The sequence below is a fragment of the Myodes glareolus genome, chromosome 1, assembly GCF_982192425.1.
Source record: "Myodes glareolus chromosome 1, mMyoGla1.1, whole genome shotgun sequence".
Classification (NCBI taxonomy): Eukaryota; Metazoa; Chordata; class Mammalia; order Rodentia; family Cricetidae; genus Myodes; species Myodes glareolus.
This window is the reverse complement of record NC_142026.1, coordinates 143,488,442-143,510,213: the sequence shown is the minus strand read 5'-3', so window position 1 is coordinate 143,510,213 and position 21,772 is coordinate 143,488,442. Positions and strand designations below refer to the sequence as shown.

The 21,772-nt window shown below is 38.3% G+C and overlaps 1 protein-coding gene across 1 annotated transcript in view; it reads right to left on the bottom strand.

Annotated features, from left to right (window-relative positions):
- Nucleotides 1–4,828: 4,828 nt before the first annotated feature.
- Lix1 (limb and CNS expressed 1) overlaps nt 4,829–21,772 on the bottom strand; it is a 57,119-nt gene continuing 40,175 nt past the window's right edge. The window contains exons 5-6 of the mRNA XM_048422162.3: nt 15,359–15,436; nt 4,829–13,243 (exon numbers count right to left, since the gene is read on the bottom strand). Of these exons, the coding sequence (XP_048278119.2) occupies nt 12,956–13,243; nt 15,359–15,436 (366 nt within the window). The 3' untranslated portion in view covers nt 4,829–12,955. The remainder of the gene's footprint in view (nt 13,244–15,358; nt 15,437–21,772) is intronic.

Sequence of the window (21,772 nt, the reverse complement as noted above, 5' to 3'; positions counted from 1 at the left end):
AGCCTGGCCATGGAGATCAACATAGTCTCAGGTAGCAACACAGACCTGGGCTGTGGTAGGGCCGTGAACCCAGACATGGCCTTAAGGGACAGCCAGATCTGACATCACCATAGCCTTAGGTGATTGCATAGGTTTCTCATATCCACCTGCTCCTCACCATGTCTGCACTTCCACCTCTCTCCATGGTGCATAAACCTCTCTGCACTTTCTCTTCCATCTCTCCACTAAATGTTCATACTCTATCTTTCTCATCTCTCCATCACATATTTGCTCATCATAAGTGGTGCTCGGGCCCCAGGGTGAATGCTTAGGTGTCATCTGGCCACTCCAAGGTTTCAGGGTCCTGGGGTGGCTGCTTGGATCTATAAATTATATATTGAATATAAAGGACTTCCAATTTCAAAGTTACGGAAACCTATTGAGCAAAGAAAAGCTTTGCACACTTTTCTAGCAAATCTGGTCATTGTAAAATGACACACATATGCAATATTGTTTGTGGGTGATGAATAATAATCCAAATAACAATAAGAGGAAGGAAGGCAGGAGAAAGAGAGGGGGAGGAGAGAGAGAGAGAGAGAGAGAGAGAGAGAGAGAGAGAGAGAGAGAGATTGTATTGGGAATAAAAGTAAATGAGAATGTCTTTATTACTACAAAATCAGTTTACTTTGACTAGTCCTACAGAACTTTAATTCTCAATGTGACTACAAAGTAATCTGAACTGACCAAACGAAATGTGTAACTAGACAACATGAAAAAGAAACTGAAGATTGAATCCAGCAAAAAAGTGGCTTCTCGGGCATGAAGGGAAAAATAAGGTTGCAAGACTTAGAATCAAAGTTTTCTGTTTTGCAACAAGTATTGTGAGTAAAAGAAAATGTTTTGTTCTGAAATTTTGAAAATTAAATTCCTAAAATAATCGAAGAGTAGAAATTAACAGGGAAGCAATCATGTTCATTGTCAGCATAACTGACTAAATGAAGCTTGAAGAAGGGCTTGGAAAGTTGGATGGTGGTGACAAGTTTTGGGAGGGAGGAGGAGGGAATGTGTAGAGAATAAAGGTTGTCTGGTTATTAAGAAGAAAAGTCTCAGGTAAATAAAAACTACCCCAGAGAAGCCTGCCACACTGTTATGACTGTTAGCATAACTCTGACATGCTCCTTTCTAACTGGATATAATAATTTCTAACTTTTTAATCTTTAGGCCATTTATTTTAGGGCCTGTAACTTCTACTGTCAACATGCGTGACACTTGCAATGTCTGGGTTGAAGTTTCACATGTGGCAAAGCCTCTTTTCCACAAGGTGCTAGTAAAGTCCCCTTGACTTTTCACAGACAGTTGGTAAACTGGGCAAAGAGATACTGTCCTTGATTAATGTGGGGGAATGAGAAAAGATTCTCAAACATGTTGCCAATAAGAATGCGCTAAATAAAAGGCATAATGAAAAGAAAGTTGTTTTAACCTACAGAAGGTTCTTTAACAAATGTCTTCATTTATGAAAAAAAGAACTTTATTTTGGCACTTATGATACTTGAAGAGACCATAAGTTTTTTTTAATCCAAGATTTTTTTATCAATAGATAAATAGGTAGAGATGGTAAGTGATAGATGGATAGATAGATGATAGATTAGATAGATGATTGATAAATAGACAGACAGACAGACAGATAGATAGATGATAGATAGCCCATATTGTTTGATTGATTAACTGAAAGGTACAACATCTTGTTCTTTTAAATTTCAGTTATGTGTAGTACCAAGTTGACCTTTTAGTTCTCCTAGTAAACTGGAATTTCAATAGATCATCTGTGTTTTCAGATTTTTTCTATGGAAATCAGCTTTCACCAAATACTACTTACTTTCAGGTATCATCAACAAATCACTGATGGAACTAGTACAATGTCTGAGTAGACACAATAGGTCACCTCTGAATAATTTGTTTCCCACATACTGTTATGACTGCCTAAGTCACAACTCACAGGTCAGAAAGGCATGCTTAAGGTTTTTAAATCACTCAGTCATAAACACGGATGAATAAAGTCAGGCTATTGAACAGTGCATTTTTGCTCCAACTGTTTGCACTTGTTGGGATAACCATTTCTCCTTTTATTAAGGCTCATTAGCAGCCAGTGATAATGAAAGCCAGTTCCCAGCAGAAACAAACCAGACACAATCTCTGACTCACTTGCATAACACCAATCCATCAGTTCTGAAGATACATGAAGTGTGACTGCAGAGTAATAAATATGATTGGGTTTCCATGGGTAACAGAATTCTTACATATAAGTGAGCAACATTCCCTCAGGAATCCTCAGGGTGTCTATGTATTCCTATGTGATTGGTCTGGAAGCATTTTTGGTTTTCCCTTCTGAGGAGAATATTCTTTTGAGCATCTTTAATAGTGGCAGTTTGTCCTTCGAGGAAGCATTTGATGTTTGGAAAATGTACAATGTATTCATAGTACACATCTGTTGTTTCTGTTTACCCAGAAGTCTTTTTCCCAATTTATGGTTTGAGAGACTGCATTTCTTCTATTGGTTATACTGTCTTTGAAGATCCTTGGGAAGGAAATCATTTTTAAATGTCCTGGGAAGTTGCCATTTTACCTCTGGTAGCTGAACTTATATTTGCCCTCCTCCTTTTTCACTAGGTCTAAGTTGTTTCAATGGGCTTGACTTGACCATTGGTTCTAGAGAGACAGACAAGTAGCATAGGTCTGAGCATAGCTATCAACTCAGACCATGATGGTACTCAGTTCTTGGATTGGACTTGATTGGGGTGACTCATTCAAATGGCTTATATCTTGATACAAGAGGAAAGAACCACTGTAAAAACAGAGCCAGAACTTAAAGTAGATCCTGAAACATGAGCAATAATGAATATGTGTGTGCACACCTGTGAAAAACTATGTAATGCGAGATGTCAAATCCTGATTTGTTTTTCTTATAGAAAAAGTCTTTTTTTGGGGGGGGGGTTTCAGAAAGTTGGTATAAGAGACCATGATTAAGTAGGGGTAGGGAGTGGAAGGAAGGAAAATAAGGACAACCAATCTGGAATTGAGAAATATACCCAGGGAGATGTTTTAGTATGGGACCCCATACCCACAGCTGCTCCTTGTTCTACCTTCTGGATCTGGAGATCACACTAGGGCCTTGCACATGCAAGCAAAATGCTCTACCACTGAGCTAAAACCCTGCTTGGTTTATAAGCCCATATTAGGTTTCATGGATCAAAATTTTAGGTACTCTATAGCTAAGCAGTCTTGTCATCAACTCTTATCTTGCTCTTCAACACACACACACACACACACACACACACACACACACACACACCACACCACACCACCACCACCACCACCACCCTCAGAGTTGAATTAACTTGTTTAAAAGTGAACTCATGGAACACAATTCATGTCGAAATTATGAACTGTCTGCAGAGAGCAATTTGATAATTTCCCACTGGAAATCGGCATTCTTTAGAAATCAACAGCTTTCAGAGGAAAGTTTAAAATTATGTTCACTTTCCTAATACCTGCTTTGCCCAGACAAAAAATGTGACCAACGTTTACTTAGATTGAAACATGGGCATTTTACTATCAGCTTATAGATGGAGGCTGTAATGGTTTGATTCCTAGCAGGGTGGTTAAAAGTAACACTGAACATTGGTGCCAAGGTGCTCTTTTGAAAGAAAACAAAACAAACAAAACAAAACTATCTCTTTGCTCCTTTTGATATTTTCTAGCTTTCAGAACAACCTTCTTTCTGTGCCCTCACCTGAGAGACCAAGGCCATACTGCTCAGTAAAAGATGTATTAAGTAATTTCAGGCTACAATATAAAAGACTGAAGTGTGATCAGAAGCATGGGAGGAAGTTCACTGGATATGAACACTGATTGGAGTAGGTCACTGAAAGTGTGTCTTTCAGGGTTGTATTTTGCCATGTCATCTTCCAGTATTCCTCGTCTCTGTTATAATGTAAACTGATCCCTCCCTTCCCAGTGTGTGTCTGTGTGAACACTTTTTCTGTTTTAGTTCTGGATTACAGGGAGGAAAAGGTGTTTAAGAAAAAGTATCTACTCCTGTGTCGCCTAGAAGAGTTCCAAATTTGGGTTTGGGTTCAAGGTCAAGAAGGGCAATGATTCTACTGGTCGATAATAGATTTGAGTCAGTGATGACTAGAAAAACTGAGCAGTAGCTGACAACTTGGCTATACATTAAAACTGTCTGATGAGATATATACATTACTGGTGCCTAGACCATTCATCCAAAAAGTTTGATTCCATCAACCTTAGAATTTTCTGACTATTTAAGATTTTTAGAGCTCTTTGGGTATTTTAGATGCATAGCCAAAACCACTGGGGAAGAGAAAATGAGTTCTATTACCTTGGAATCATAGACAAAAACAGTATTGGCATACTTGTATCATTAACATTAAGTTTTAGCATAGAAGACTATGCTTTGAGTTCTTATAACACCACAAAAATCAGTAGGTGACAATATTTGGACCAGTGTTTAACCATGGACATAGTCAGAGGTAAGGAAACTGTCTCCTTTGGGGCTTTGTCTACAAAGAAAGGCACTGTACAATAAAAATAAGGGCTCTAAAACATCTCAACTATAGTCAACTACAATCCTTTTAGATGAAAACATTTTCCCTAAAGAAATAGGAGAATTATAAACTTTTGGATTTTTCCTATTTGTTTGTGTCCAGACTGCAATAATCAGATTCACAGTGAAGAACTAATGGCTTGATTCTTTTCCTTGTTAGAAATAGTTGATATTAAGAGCAAAAGTACAAGTGAACAATAGCATTAGAAAAAGCGGGGAACCAAATTCAAAACATTGGTGGGAGAGTAGTTTTATTAAATCTGTAATATTCTGATACAATTGCCTACATTTAGTAACTTCTTCGTCTTGGTTTGTTGTTTTTTTTTATAACAACATGGTATATTTTGATTTTGCAAAAATTAAACTATCTTTGCCCAAACAATACAGTTTTTTGTTTAAGAATGGTGGTAGTCATCTTAGAAGTAGGGTCTATGGACTAGATCTAAGATACACTGGGTCTCTGATGTGAAATTTAAAACTATGAATGCTTTTAAAATTGTGAGTTCCAAACTATGGGTCAGGGATACTCTGGGACAATCCGTGAATTTTAGTGGCATCCATATATTTTCTGATATAGTTATATTATGCTATGAGCTAGTCTGTGACTTTTTGTCTGATTTTCAAGGAGTTCATAACAACAACCAGCTTCCAGGCTCCACGTTCCTTTTTTACTCTTAAAGTAAAGAGACTCCTTTACTTTAGTCTCTTTCCACAGTGCAGTATTGAGAACAAGACAGGTGGGATTTTTTTTTCCTCACCTATGTTTCTCTGTACCAGTGTTACAGATGTGTGTGTGATGATCTGTCAGCACAATGTCTTGGCTGAAGTTGACTTACTATTAGATGGGGCCAGCTATGGCTATGATCTTTGTTACTTTTGCTGAAGCTTCTGGTACTATTCCAAGAGAGAGAGCAGTTTCCATCATTTCAGTTCACAGAATCTGTGCAGTGTCATAATCATAAAATATTAGGTGAGTTTGATGTTGACCCATCTAAGCCCTGTTCTTATATCTAATCAGATATCATCCCTTTGAGGTGGTCATTACCAAAGGTCGTAAATACAGTAAAGATGTACCACATATAAATATCACTGCCAGCATATGGAAATGAGATGGATTTGAAATGTTAAAGATTTTGTGAAAAAAATTAAATATAAATTTTCTTTTGCTTAAAAATTTATTCAACAAACAAAAACAATCCTGATTCCTTCTCTTCTAGATGACATTTAGCCTCATTATGGACAGCAATGTGATTGTTGTTAAAATAACATTTTAAGATGAAATCTATCTAAAATTGTATACCATTACCTTCTTAGGATATTGGACTACGGCAGTTGTGTAGCTTAATTTCTTCTTGTCTGAGAAACATGACATGTAATAATTTTGTTATTAAAACTAATTTCACAATACATGATGAGAATAGAGTAATTTTCAGGAGTACTCAAGAATATGCTGACTGTTGTACATTTTATTTTCAAATAATCTGTACTAATTATTTAATTTTATGTATTTTAAAAGTTGTTATCAGCTACATGGTGGTGGCACATGTCTTTAATGCACTCAGGAAGAAGAGGCATGCAAATCTCTGAGTTTAAGGCCAACCTAGTCTACAGAATGAGATCCAGGATAGACAGGGATACACAGAGAAACCCTGTCTTTAACAACGACAACAGCTTCCTTGAAACCCTGAAAGAGATCCTGAGGGACCGGAGAGGTGAGTCGGTAGCCACACGGCCAGACAGCCAGAAGGGCCACTCTCTGGGACCTTCCCAGATTCCAGGCACCCCCCCTCCCAATTCCCTAAGCTTTTCTGGTCATCCAGCAGAGTGTGTTCCTGCTGCTTGGATTTCTTTACCCCATCCCACCCTGCTCCCAAGCCCACCTTTTCATCTTCGAGGTCCTTGGAACCCTGGTACACAGCCTGCTTCAGTGCTGAGGGGATCTGAGAGGTGAGTCGGCACCCACAAGCCTGGACAGCCAGATGCCGCACTCTACTGGAATTTACCAAGTGGGCCAGAACATAGGGGCCCACCCACATCTCCCTAGGTTTTCTGGTCAGCTAACTGGGAGTGTCCCTGGGCCTTCCCACAACCCGTCCTGCTCCCAAGCCTGCCTTTTGCCTGTGAGTTCCTTGGAATCTTCAAACACAGCCTGCTCCAGTGCTGAGGGGACCAAAAAGAGGGCAGACCAAGAAAAACTCCCAAGTACTCAGTCAGCCACAGCAAAGATTGGACCAAGATGCCAAGATTCTGCTCTCCTCATTTGAAGGAAGAGATGGGTAGGCACCAATGCAAGACTTTCTTGAACATCCTGAAAAGCAACAGGGTAACACAAAGACTTAAACATCCTAACCCTGAATAAGTAGAAGAAAATGACTTTCAATGAAACCTTATGAAAATGATGGAGACCTTGAAACAGGAAGTGAAAAACTCCCCTAAAGAAATGAAAGAGAAGACAAACAAAAAGTTAGAAGAAAGTAATAAATCCCTCAAAAATACCCAAGAAAACCAAGAAAAAGCAAACAAATAGGTAAATGAAACAGTTCAAAACTTGAAAACCGAAATGAAGGTAATAAAGAAAACACAAACCGAGGGAAGGCTGGATATGGAAAATCTGGATAAATGAACAGGAAATACAGAGGCAAGTATAACCAAAAGAATACAAGAGATAGAAGAAAGAATCTCAGGCACTAAAGATACTAGAGAGGAAATAGACTCATTGATCAAAGAAAATAGCAAATCCCACAAATTCTTAACACAAAGCATCCAGGAACTCTGGGACACCATGAAAGGACCAAACCTAAAAATAATAGGAGGAGAAAAAGGAGAACTCCAGCTCAAAGGCCCAGAAAATATATATAACAAAAGTATAAAAAAAAAGCCTTTCCCAACCTAAGAAGGATATTCCTATGAAGGTACAAGAAGCTTACAGAACACCAAATAGACTGGATCAAAACAAAAATCCCCTCACCATATAATAATCAAAACACAAAATATACAGAATAAAGAAAGAATTTTAAGAGCTGCAAAGGAAAAATATCAAGTAACATATAAAGGTAAACCTATCAGAATTACACCTGGCTACTCAATGGAAACCATGAAAGTCAGAAGGTCTTCTATAGATGTGCTGCAGACTCTAAGAGACCATGGATGCAAGCCCAGACTACTAGAAGGAAAACATAAACCCAAGGAAGCCAACAACACCCACAATAGCACAGACATCTGACAACCCTCCACCAACACAACTCAAAGAAGGAAAACACACAAACACTACCATCAAAAAATGACCGGAGTTAACAGCCACTGGTCATTAATATCACTTAATATCAATGGACTCAATTCACCTATTAAAAGGCACAGGTGAAGAGAATGGATTTGAAAACAGGATCCAGCATTCTGCTGCTTACAAGAAACATACCTCAAGCTCAAAAACAGACACTACCTCAGAGTAAAGAGTTGGGAAAAGGTTTTCCAATCAAATAGACCTAAGAAACAAGCAGGTGTGGCCATCCTAATATCTAACAAAATTGATTTCAAACTAAAATCAATCAGAAGAGATGGAGAAGGACACTTTATACTCATTCATCAAGATGAAGTCTCAATCCTGAATATCTATGCCCCTAATATAAAAGCACCCACATATATAAAAGAAACACTACTAGAACTCAAATCATACATCAAACCCCACGCACTAATAGTAGGAGATTTTAAAACTCCTCTCTCACCAATGGACAGGTCAACCAGACAGAAACTTAACAAAGAAATAAGAGAACTAACAGATGTAATGAATCAAATGGACTTAGCAGACATCTATAGAACATTCCACCAAAACATAAAAGAATATACCTTCTTCTCAGCATCTCATGGAACCTACTCGAAAATTGATCACATACTTGGTAACAAAGCAAACATCCACATATACAAAAAAAATTGGAGTAACCACCTGTGTCTAATCAGATCACCATGGAGTAAAGTTAGAATTTAACAACAATACTACCCCTAGAAAGCCTACAAACTCATAGAAACTAAACAGTCAACTACTGAATCACCCCTGGGTCAAGGAAGAAATAAAGAAAAAAACTAAAGTCTTCCTTGAATTCAACAAGAATGAGGATACAACATACCTATGGGACACTATGAAAGCAATGTTAAGTGGAAAGTTCATAGCACTAAGTGCCCACATAAAGAAAATGGAGAAAACTCACATTAAAGACTTAACAGCACACCTGAAACTTCTAGAAAAAAAAGCAGACTCATCCAGGAGGTGTAGAAGATTGGAAATAATTAAACTGAGGACTGAAATCAACAACATAAAAACACAGAAAACAATTCAAAGAATCAATGAAACAAAGAGCTGGTTCTTTGAGAAAATCAACAAGATTGACAAACCCCTACTCAAACTAATCAAAAGGCAGAGAGAGAGAACACCCAGATGAACAAAATCAGAAATGAGAAGGGGGACATAACAATAGACACTGAGGAAATATAGAGAATCATTAGGTCTTACTACAAAAACCTGTACTCCACAAAATTGGAAAATGTAGTAAAAGAAATGAACAATTTTTTAGATAGATACCACATATCAACATTAAATCAGGACCAGGTGATTTAAATAGACCTATAAGTTGCGAGGAAATAGAAGCTGTCATCAAAAACCTCCCAATCAAAAAAGCCAAAGGCCAGATGGTTTTGGTGCAGAATTCTACCAGAACTTCCAAGAAGAGCTAATACCAATACTCCTCAAAGTCTTCCACATAATAGAAACAGAAGGGTCATTGCCAAACTCTTTTTATGAAGCTACAGTTACCCTGATACCAAAACTGCACAAAGACTCAATCAAGAAAGAGAATTATAGAGCATCTTACTCATGAACATCAATGCAAAAATTCTCAATAAAATACTGGCAAACCGAATCCAAGAACACATTAGAAAAATCATCCATTATGGTCAAATAAGCTTCATCCCAGAGATGCAGGGCTGGTTCAACATACGAAAATCTATCAATGTAATCCACCATATAAATAAACTGAAAGAAAAAAAACCATATAATCATTTCATTAGATGCTGAAAAAGCATTTGACAAAATTCAATACCCCTTTATGATAAAGGTCTTGGAGAGATAAGGATACAAAGATCATATCTAAATATAATAAAAGCAATATACAGCTGACAGCTAATATCAAGTTAAATGGAGAGAAACTCAAAGCTATTCCACTTAAATCAGGAGCAAGACAAGGCTGTCTACTGTCTCCATATCTCTTCAACATAGTTTTTGAAGTTTTAGTAAGGAGATCAAGGTGACAAAAAGAGATAAGGATTCGAATTGGAAAGGAAGAAGTCAAGCTTTTGTTATTTGCAGATTATATGATGGTGTACATAAGTGACCGCAAAAACTCTACCAGAGACCTCCTACAGCTGATAAATACCTTCAGTGATGTGGCAGGCTACAAGATCAAATCAAAAAACAAATCAGTATCTCTCCTGTACACAAAGGATAAAGAAACAGAGAGATAAATTGGAGAAATATCACCTTTCACAATAGTCACATATAGCATAAATTATCTTGGGGTAACACTAATCAAGGAAGTGAAAGATCTATTTGACAAGAACTTTAAGTCTTTGAAAGAAATTGAAGAGGATACCAGAAAATGGAAAGGTCTCACATGCTCTTGGATTGGTAGGATCAACATAGTAAAAATTGCAATCCTACCAAAGGCAATATATAGATTCAATACAATCCCATCAAAATTCCATCAAAATTCTTCACAGACCTTGAAAGAACAATAATCAACTTTATATGGAAAAACAAAAAACCCAGGATAGCCAAAACAATTCTATACAATAAAGGAACTCCTGGAGGAATTACCATCCCTGACATCAAACTCTATTACAGAGCTACAGTAATGAAAACAGCTTGGTATTGGCATAAAAACAGAGACATTGACCAATGGAACGGAATTGAAGACCTGGATATTAATCCACACACCTATGAACACCTGATTTTTGACAAAGAAGCTAAAATTATACAATGGAAGAAAGAAAGCAATTTCAGCAAATGGTGCTGGCATAACTAGATGTCAACCTGCATAAGAATGAAAATAGATCCATATCTATCACCATGCACAAAACTCAAGTCCAAATGGATTAAAGACCTCAATATTAATCTGACCACAATGAACCCGATAGAAGAGAAAGTGAGACGTAGCCTTCAATGCATGGGCACAAGAGACCACTTTCTACGTATAACCCCAGTAGCATAGACAATAAGAGCAACAATGAATAAATGGGACCTCTTGAAACTGAAAAGTTTCTGTAAAGCAAGGGACACAGTCATTAAGACAAAAAGTCAACCTGCTAAATGGAAGATCTTCACCAACCCCACATCAGACAAAGGTCTGATCTCCAAAATATATAAGAACTCTAGAAATTAGACATTAAAATTCTAAATAACCCAATTAAAAAATGGGGCATTGAACTAAACAAAGAATTCTCAACAGAAGAATTTCAAATGGCCAAAAGATACTTAAGGACATGTGCAACTTCCTTAGCTATCATGGAAATGCAAATCAAAACAACTTTGTGATACCATCTTACACCTGTCAGAATAGCTAAAATAAAATACACCAATGATAACCTATGCTGGAGAGGGTGTGGAGTAAGGGGAACACTCATTCATTGCTGGTGGGACTGAAAACATGTGCAACCACTTTGAAAATAAGTGTGTCGGTTTCTCAGGAAATTGGGAGTCAACCTACATCAGGATCCAGCAATACCACTCGGGAATATACCCAAAGATGCCCAATCATACTACAAAAGCATTTGTTCAACTATGCTCATAGCAGCATTATTTGTTATAGCCAGAACCTGGAATCATTCTTCCTCAATGTAAGAATGGATAAAGAAAGTATGGCACATTTACACATTAGAGTACTACTCAGCGGTAAAAAAAACAATGACATCTTGAATTTTGCATGCAAATGGATGGAAGTAGGAAACTATATCCTAAGTGAGATAACCCTGACACAAAAATATGAATATAATATGTACTCTTTCATTAATGGATGCTAGCCATAAACAAAGGGCATAGAGCCCAGAGAAGCTAAGTAATAAGGTGAACTCAAAGTAAAACATATATAGGTCTACTTGGAAATTGGAAACAGACAAGATTGCCAGGCAAAAGTTGGGAGCATGGGGGTGGGGTATGGGGTAGAAGGATCAGGAGGGGAAGGGAGAAGGAGAGGTAGGGAGAGTTTTGGGGAGTGGGATGGTTGAGATGGAGGAAAGACTGATATGGGAGCAAGGAAGGAGATATCTTAATTGAAGGAGCCATTTTGGGGTTGGCAAGAGGCTTGACTCTAGAAGGGTTCCCAGGATTCCACAGGGATGACCCCAGCTAGGACCCTGGGCAGTGGAGGAGAGCATGTCTGAACTGGCCTTGTTCTATATCAGACTGATGACTATCTTGACTATCACTATAGAACCTTTGTCCAGAGACAGATGGAGATAGAGACAGAGCTCCTACATCGGAGCACTGGACTGAGCTCCCAAGGTCCAGTTGAAGAGTAGAAGGAGGGAGAATATGAGCAAGGAAGTCAGGACCATGAGGGGTTGGTCCACCCACTGAGACAGTATGCCTGAGCTAATGAGCTCACCAACTCCAGCTGGACTGGGAATGAATGAGAATGGGATCAAACTGGACTCTCTGAATGTGGTTGACAATTGGGGCAGACTGAAGGGCCAAAGATAGTGGCACTGGGATTTGTCTCTATGCATGTAGTGGCTTTTTGAGATCCTATTCTCTTTGGATGCATACCTTCCTAAGTCTGGATGTAGCAAGGAGGGCCTAGGACTTTCCACAGGGCAGGGTGCCTTGCCCTCTCTTAGGACTGGAGGGGGGTGGGCAGGAGGATATGTGGAGGAGATGGAGGAAAGTGAAAGGAGGGGAGGAAGTGGAAATTTTTATTGGTATTATTTAATAAAGAAACAACAACAAAAAGTTGTTAGCATGCTACCTTCCCTAGTACTGCTGCTGTTTTCTTGGAGGCTTTTGTACTGGCCCCTTGTGTGGAATAAGGCACATGTCAACTAGACTTTAGATTAGATTAAATCCTGAATAATACTTTCCAATCAGTTCTGTTGTCATTCATTCTGAAGTAGAACCTAAGGGCATAGTTGAAAACATATATGAAAATGGAAGTTGGGGTCTGGACCAGTACTACTTTCCCATTCTGTTCACAGAATGGGTAGGGAGTAGTGCACCCTTCAGGTAGTCACTATTGTGCTAAAATCTCTGACAACCTCTGCCAATGAGATTCCTGATGTGAAAGTCCTCAGGAAACCTGAGACCTGGGCTTGCTAATGATAGCCACACAGGGTTGTGAGGCTCAGCTGGTCATCACTGGGTGAGGAAGGGTCAGGATCACTATAGATCTGAATCAGAGCCAAACTCAGGATTTCTTTTTTTTCTTTGTAAAACCGTAGTTCTTGTCCTGACTTCCTGGCTTCCTCCAGCTGCCCCAGGGCTGCACGTAGCTCTTCAGAGAGAATTCCTGGGGACTCGCGCTCCTTCATGATCCAGTCCAGGGCCATGTGGCTGCGCATCTTTTCATCTAAAGAATATTGGGAATAATAGGAGATGACTTCCTAGAATCAAGAAACAAAAGTTCAGAGTGTCAATAGACAGAAACAAAGACACATGTGAAAGGCCTTCCATACTTCCCCAGTCAGTTATGTGGCCTTTAAACAACACTAACTTTCAAAATCTGAAACCAAATCCCATTGACATACTTCTGAAAAAGAAAGGATGAACAAATTTAATCCTGCAAAGCCTGTCCCTCCAGGCTGAGTAAAAATATAACACTAGGAATGGCAATAACGTTCACAAAAATATATTCTGTAACAACATATAAATTGTTTCATTCATTTCACTGGATTTTTGGGCCCAACCAGCACAACAGGCTTTAACAAGACAGAATGAGGAAAGGAGTTAGACAGACGAGCTGAGGCAGAATGAGGTTAGGGCATGCCTATTACAGGAAAGAGGAAGCCTTCAGTCAAGGGGACTTTAGAACACTTTGAAACCCAAGACTATTTAGATGATGTGCTTTGTTGTTGGAACACAGTTCAAGAGTAGAGTGCTGTGTGGAGAATTTTGAGTGCTTGTGAGAAAACTCCAAGAAAACAGACAAGAATCTTGGGATCTCAGTTTCTTCAAAAATACAAAACTGTTCTTGGAATGTGTTTTCATGTGCCTCCCAGGTGTACCAGTTGGGGGTGAGTTTACTTCAGATTACACATTACTACTGGCTATTGCCTCTATGGAAAAATACTTTTGCCATATGAAACTTGTCCACCGCGTGCGGCTTGCCCTTGTGATTATACACTTAACCCTCAGAGTATAAATCGGTTGATGCTCCAAATACAGTAGATTGTTGCATGCCTCATTTTTGGCTCCCAGAGCCCACTGCCTGTAGAGTGGTAAACACTTTGTTAGCATAAGGAAGACAAATATCCATATGGTTCACAATAAGCATAGAAAGAACTTCCAAAATGTACTGTAGAATGGAGGCATTATCATTATTGGTATTACAATGATACTTTTGTGATACACTAGTTTTTACTTTTGCAAATAATTAAAAATTAACTACTTTCATTTCTTCTGTGAAAAAATATCAATCCATCAGGCTGTCATATATATGTTTGATCATGAGGAATGGATGCTTTGCTTATTTTTATTTTCAGGAACATATGGTATTTATTTATGACCTTAACAAATTAAAAACAATCATGGAAAAGTGTTTATGACCAGCCCAACATATTTCAAAGGACTTTCAAAAATCAAAGGAAAGGGGAAAAATTGCCAAAGCCATTGTCAGCTACTCATTTCTTTTCCATTTTTGACATTCTGAAAGCCAGTCTTTCTAAGCAAAGAACAACTAAAAATTACTGGGCCTGCAGTGCCTCCACTCTCCTCTTACTTACTATAGCATCTTAGTTCTTCATATAAATTCTTATTAGGAAATTTTCAAAAATAAACTATTGTCTTTTAAGTTCTAACGATGAATAAGGAAAGGATAAATCTCAGAGGACAACAAGAAAAATGTGTTAAGCATACAGGATATAGTTTACACTTAATATTAAAAAGAAGAAGGGTTTCTATTGTAAGTAATGAAGGAATACAGAGACCTTGCCTCTGGAAAAGAAAGAGAATCCTTCTAAACAAAAAAAAAAAGAAAAGAAAAGAAAAAAGAAAAAAGAAAAGAAAAGAAAGTTACTAAATGCCAGTGTGCCCAACTTCATGATCCTTTTTATTTCTTTTGAGGAACTTTTGTTGTAAGAATTCTGCATGTCTTTAGTGAGGAGATTTTAGAAACCCTATATTCTCTTTCTTTCTATACTGGAGAGTTCGAAGGTAGGCAGGGCAGATGTACAAGAAGAGTTCAGTACTTCACTTAGAATCCAACACTGTCTTATGGTTGCTTCCTTCTGCATTCACTGTAGTAGATGTTCTACTCAACCCTCTGCAGTACCAACATTCTTAATGTGTGGCAGTCCCTGACTCAATATTTCTTCACTCGTCCCTGCTCTTACTTAATAGGCAAATATAAATTTAAAACAAAGAAATGCATAAACAAAGGCGGTTTCACTCGATATATTTACACAAACAGAAGCATCTGAATAAAGAAAGCCTCTTCAAAGTTTGGTAAACTCCTTGTCTTGTCCTCAACGCACCAACCTGTTTCAACCAGAAAGTCTCACCTGTCGAGAGCACTTTGTTTCACGGAGGGCTTTCAGGCTTCCATTCCAGTGCAATAGTTGGAAAATGGTCATCAGTTCCTACAAAATCAAATGTCTGTCATTGATCTTAAAGCAAAAGCACATGTCAGAAAGAGCTGATTAGACTTAAGTCTGGTCCCCCCAAAAAAGAAAGGTAAAATGTATGATACTGTCAGAAACTTTGGGACTGTCCAAAGGACAGAGCACAAATGACCCCGAAGAAGTGCCTCCCTTCCCCTGCATTGTCTTACATTCAATACAAAATTACTCAATAGTTGGCAAATGTCTTTCAACACTAAAAATACACACATTAAAGTAATTGTACACCCCAAAAGTTACTTAAGTATGTCAGAAAATAGGAGAAATAACTTACAAAGTTATACATACATTGTATATTTTTAATTGCCAGAGACTCGAAACATCTTAAATGTTCATATTTAAAGAACAATTAAAATATGATACATCCAAATTACCGAACACTGAATATGTAGTGATGTGGGAGGTGATGTATGCTGTGAATATGTTTTATTGTCATCAGTTAATAGAAAAGTGTCTTTTGGACAGTGGCTTCACAGAGTAAAGCCAGGCTGAAAGAGATACATAGAGAGTAGACAGAGTCAGCGAGAAGCCTTGTAGCCCGGCCATAGACAGACGTCAGAGGGAACTTTACCTGGTAAACCACAGCCACGTTGCCATATACAGATTAACAGAGATGGTTAGTTTAAGATATAAGAGCTAGTTAAAAATATGCTTAAGCTATTGGTCAAACAGTATTGCAAATAATATAATTTCTGTGTGGTTATTTCTAGTCTGGGCAGCCAGAAACAAATGAACAGTCTCTGACAACAGTAAAGAATGTTCACACCCTTTAATCTGTAATACAAAGAAATCTATGATGTATTGTTAGAAGAATAGAAAAACACACAAAGTATGTACTTTGTGTTTTATTTTAAAAGAATGGAAGATTACTATATACACATTTGCTTGTAAATGCCTAGAAGAATTCTTACAGGATACAACAGATTAACAAGAAACCTGGCTGTAGAGAAATTTCCAGAAATCCACAGGGATGACCCCGGCTAAGACCCTAAGCAATAGAGGAGAGGGAGTCCGATCTTGACTTCTCCTGTAGTCAAACTGATGAATATCTTAAATGTCACCATAGAACCTTCATCCAGCAACTGATGGAAACAGAGGCAAGAGACCAACATCAGAGCAATGGACTGAGCTCCCGAAGTCCAGTTGAAGAGTGGGAGGAATGAGAATATGAGCAAAGAGGTCAAGACCATGATGGGCCCACCCACTGAAACAGTCTACCTGGGCTAGTGGGAGCTCACCAACTCCAGCAGGACTGGGAAGGAACAAGCATAGTACCAAACTAGTCCCTCTGAATGTGGTTGACAGTTTCACGGCTGGGGCAGACAGCGGGGCCACTGTCAGTGGCACCAGGATTTATCTCTACTGCATGTATTGGCTTTTTGGGAACCTATTGTCTTTAGATGATACCTTGCTCAGCCTATATAGAGTAGGGAAGGCCTTGGACCTTCCCCAAAGCAATTGCCTTGCCCTCTCTGAGGACTGGATGGGGGTGCGATGAGAGAGTGTGTGGAGGGAATGGGAGGAGCGGAAGGAGTGGAAACTTGGATTAGTATGTATAATGAGAAAAGATAGTTTGTTTTCTTTAAAACAAACAAACAAACAAACAGATTAAGCATTTAAATATAGGACCTGAAACTCCAAAACCACTGGAAAATAACATAAGGAAAACGTTTCTTGAACTATGATATTTTTCAGCTGTGAACCTAGAAGCAGTAGAACAAAAACACAATTAGATAAACAATATTTTATCAAAGTAAAATGTTTCCACATAGTAAAGGAAACAATCAAAGGAATTAAATAGTAACCTATAGAAAAGATGTTTGTAACCACACAACTCACAAAGACTTAATACCCACAAAATATAAGTAACACAAACAACAAAAGAAGTAAAAAACAAAATCCAATGGCAATTAAATGGGCACATGTCTTGAATGAAATTTTACTAATAAAGTCATATAAATCAATAAATAAAAGATACAACAGAACCTTATAATAGAGTCTGAGGGTCTCAGTTGGTGGTAGAGCACGTACTTAGCATGCATGAGACTCAACTTTGGATCTCCAGCATCAAAAGCAAAAAAACAAAATTGATTGGGTAACATATCTGACTTGAGAGAAAAGAGTGAAAATTCTTTTCAGCATTCTGGAGAAAATGAGTTGGGTTTTAAGTCATGTAACTAAGTGGCATTAAAGAAAACAACTGGGTGGTGATGGCACATGTCTTTAATCCCAATACTCAGGAGGCAGAGGCAGGCGGATCTCTGTGAGTTTGAGGCCAACCTGGTCTACAAGGCTAGTTCCAGGACAGGCTTTAAAAACTATAGCAAAACCCTAAGCCCTGTCTCGAAAAAAAAAAGAAAAGAAAAAAGAAAGAAAGAAAAAAGAATAAAACTGAAATTTTAAGAATGTAAACTGAAACATATATATATATACATTATAAATACACACACATATATATTATTAAGTAAAATTTATAGGAGCCCATTTGCTTTGAACCAGCTCCTTCCAGTACATGACTCAAAATGGACAAAACCAAAGTAGACTCACTCGTAATAAAGTTCCATATCAGCAAGCTGAAATAAATTATTTACCTGACTTTTTCAGGATGTAGGAAAGAGAGGGGGATGGAAGGAGGGAGGAGGAAAGATGTAGTAGGAGGCCATTTATTTATTTCCGACTGGCCAGACTCAAAATAACCACCCAGAAACTATATTATTTAAATCACTGCTTGGTTAATCACTTAAGTGCATTGCTAGCTAACTCTTGTATCTTTGGTTAATCCATTTCTATTAATCTGTGTATTGCCAAGTGGCTGTGGCTTACTGGCAAGGTTTCGGTGCATCTGTCCCCAGTGGTGGTTACATGGCTTCTCCTGACACCCCCTACTCTCTCTCTTTATATATATATCTTCCAGCCTGGCTATGTTCTGTTAAGCCTTTGGCCGAGAGCAGCTACTTTATTCATTAACCAGTAAAAGCAATGCATATGCAGAAGAACTTCCCACACAGAAAGAGGGGAGAGAAGAAGGTGGAGGGATAAAAGTGGGGAGAGAGAGAGAGAGAGACAGATAAAGACAGAGACAAAGAGACAAGCAGAGAGAGAAGGTGGCGGCAGAGGGAAGGAGAATTTTAGCCTGCATACAAAGAGGTAAGTCCCTCTGCTTTAAGAATGCCTTGAAATGTGGATAGTGTGGTTGAATTCACCTTAAAACAAATGAAGGTTCCACATTCTGCTCTTTAGCCCTGAGTGAGCAAAACTTATCAACTCTATTGCCATTTCCCTGTCTGATCTAGGACCAGCAAGCTGAATATTTTCATTTTCCTAAAGTAAACAGCTAGCAGTTTTCCACTGAAATTATTTTGTTTCACCTATTCTGGGATTTTTGTTTTTGTTCTTGCTTTTTTTTTAAAGCTAGATGTCAATTATGAATCAATACCATAAAACACAACCATATAATCTTTGGAAAATAACTCCATATAATTAAGGAACTTTCTGGTTATAAAAATAGTTATGAAAACTTAGTTTCTAGACAAATGTCCTATTGACTATTCATATATTCAAGACAACAGTCTCTTACTGTCTTTAGTTCTGTTTGCTCAAGAACATATTTTTCTTCTGAAAGCCCAGAGATGTGTAGTCTTAGGTTGCAGGCATGTTAAAACTATCTCATGCATTTTAGAACTGTAGGATTATCAGAGGATAGGGCAGCTCTAAAGCTTCTATTATGAGTTATTGCTGCTACTTTGTATTCCAAGATCCAGTTGGCACCTCGAGACACTGAGCTAGTAGTAAAAGCAAAATCATTTGTTTCCATCAATTAAAATCAACACAAATAGTAAACAAGTTGCTCCTTCCTCACCAAACAAAAACCCCACTGTCCAGCATCCCAAATCAAATGCCAAGAGACTTGCCCTATCACAGCCCCTTTCTTCTAGTTTCACTCCAACATATTGCTACACTAATGTGAAAAACTGAGAGTACACCTAATAGGGCTCTCATCAATGTTCCTGTTAATCCATTCATCAAAGTATTCCAGTTGACCAGGAAGGTAAATTTCTTCTACCTTCCCCAATGCTACTTTCAGACCCACTCATGCAATATTTTGCAACCACAAAAATGAATATGAATTCTCTATGCCCTGATAGAAAACAGGATCTATGTTGTAATAAAAGGCCAATATTTGGTATTTCTTTGATTTCATATAAAAACTACCTAAATTTTGTACTAACTATATTTATTATATTATGTATATTATTGTGTATCATATATGTGTGTTCATGTGGAGAGTGTGTACATGAGTATGAATGAGTGTAGAGGCCAGAAGTTGACAAGTGGGCGTCCTCCTCAATTGCTCACCACCATAATTTTGAGACAAGGACTCACTCACTGAACTTGGAACTTACTGATTTGGCTAGATTGGTCAACAAGTTCAAGGTGTCTTCCTGACTCTATTGTCCTGGCGCTGCAATTGCAAGTTTGAGCTACCATGTCTGGTTTCTTATGCTGATGCTGAGGGTAGAATTTAGGTCCTCTTGTCTGTGTGTAAGACGTTAGCCTGAGCTATCTCTCCAGCCCTATATCTGTTCTTTTTAATGAAAAAAAAATGTCACTCTGCTTCTTCAGTTGATCCCTCATGACCCCAAATCTGCAGCTGGTTTTAAATTTAACTTTCTTCCAGTTCTGGAGAACAAACTCAAGACCTTGTACAAGAAGACTTGGTAAGCCTTCTCTATCAGTGATCTACACTTAGAGTCCCTATGTAAATTTGGCAACAAAAAGGGACAAACTTGACTTGTGTTACAGCTTCTAGTACATACCCCTGCATTACCCTGAAGTGAGAAACAACTTAATGCTAATATCACTCTTGATTTCCTCTCAGACAGCTTTTGTCATTGGTATGTACTTTTCTTTCTTCAGGATCTTCTAGAACCACATACTCATCTATGGACCAACGGCTGCCTCTTGTAGATGCACTTGTAAAATCACCCAGAACTTCAGAATCCATGGTTATTCCGTGAACAGAACTAGAAAGCTTTTTCGTGCCTTTTGGCGACCTTCATTTCTCAAAGGCTTCCTGGACAGGATGAAACTGTTCTTGACTCTTCCAAGATGGTCATTCACTTCCCTACTGCTCTAGTTTGTCTGAAAAAGGAGTTCCTCCTTAGTGTGGCTCTGGTTCTTACCTATTTTTAGGGAAGGTGACCTCCTTCTCATCCTCATACATTCTATCCCAGTCTAGTCTTTGCCCTACTGTGTAGAAACACTTGTTATCATCATGTAAGGTATACCTAACTATTTATACATACTTCCTATCTCACTTCTTTATTTCCCTTCATGAGACCAAACTTTTTCAGTAGTTGTTGTTTTGTTTGCTTGTTAGTTTGTTTGGAGACAGGCTCTATACAGCTCTGGCTGTCCTGGAACCCACTGTGTAGACCAGCTTGGCCTTGAACTCAGAAATCTTCCCACATCTTCCTTCCAAGTGCTGGTATTAAAGGAGGTTTCACAACATCCTGAGTCCCTGTGATTTGGTGCTTAAACCAGTGCTTCTGTGCCTTGTCAGACTTGAAGGAAAATCCATGCAATATTACAGAGGACGTCTGTAAGGAATTATTTTCTAGTTTCACTGGATTCATGTTGCCTGGTTTTAACCCTGGCTTTGTAACTTATCAACCCACATCCTGTATAGAAACTTGCAGTTACCTACTCGATGGTGCCCTTTTCTGCTCTTCTGTTGTGGAGTTGGTTAAATAAGCAAATTTTGAAGTCTAGGGAGCCTGCCTGAAAAGTGAGAAGGCAGCTTGTTAGGGTGAGGTATGTGAGGCAAGATGTAACTGATTCATGAGTATTAACAATCTTTAAAAAATTGGTATTTTGTGCCAGGCATTTTAATATTGGAGGTCAACTCCAATACTGGGGAGGCAGCAACAGATTCAAGGCAAGCCTGGACTACCTAACTGAAACCTAACTTTGTTTTTTGTATTTTGTTTATTAAGAGAGATTTTTACACTTATTTTGAGCTTTAAAAAATTGTAGTATAATATTATGTCTCTTAATCACTGAGCTTTTAAAAGCATCTTTCAACTTTGTGCCAAGACAGATGCGTTGCTTTCCTCTCTTTCTAGGATCTTCTGGATCTGTCCTGGCATCGAGCCTTGCTTCTCACTTGTGAGGTCTATGCAGTCCTGAAGGCGCTGCCAGGGTTTGATACTCAGGTTAATTGTTTTTGAGCAAAGTCTTTTGCATTTTTATTTTTCACTAGGCCCCACAAATTATATAACTTGTCTTGATCATCAA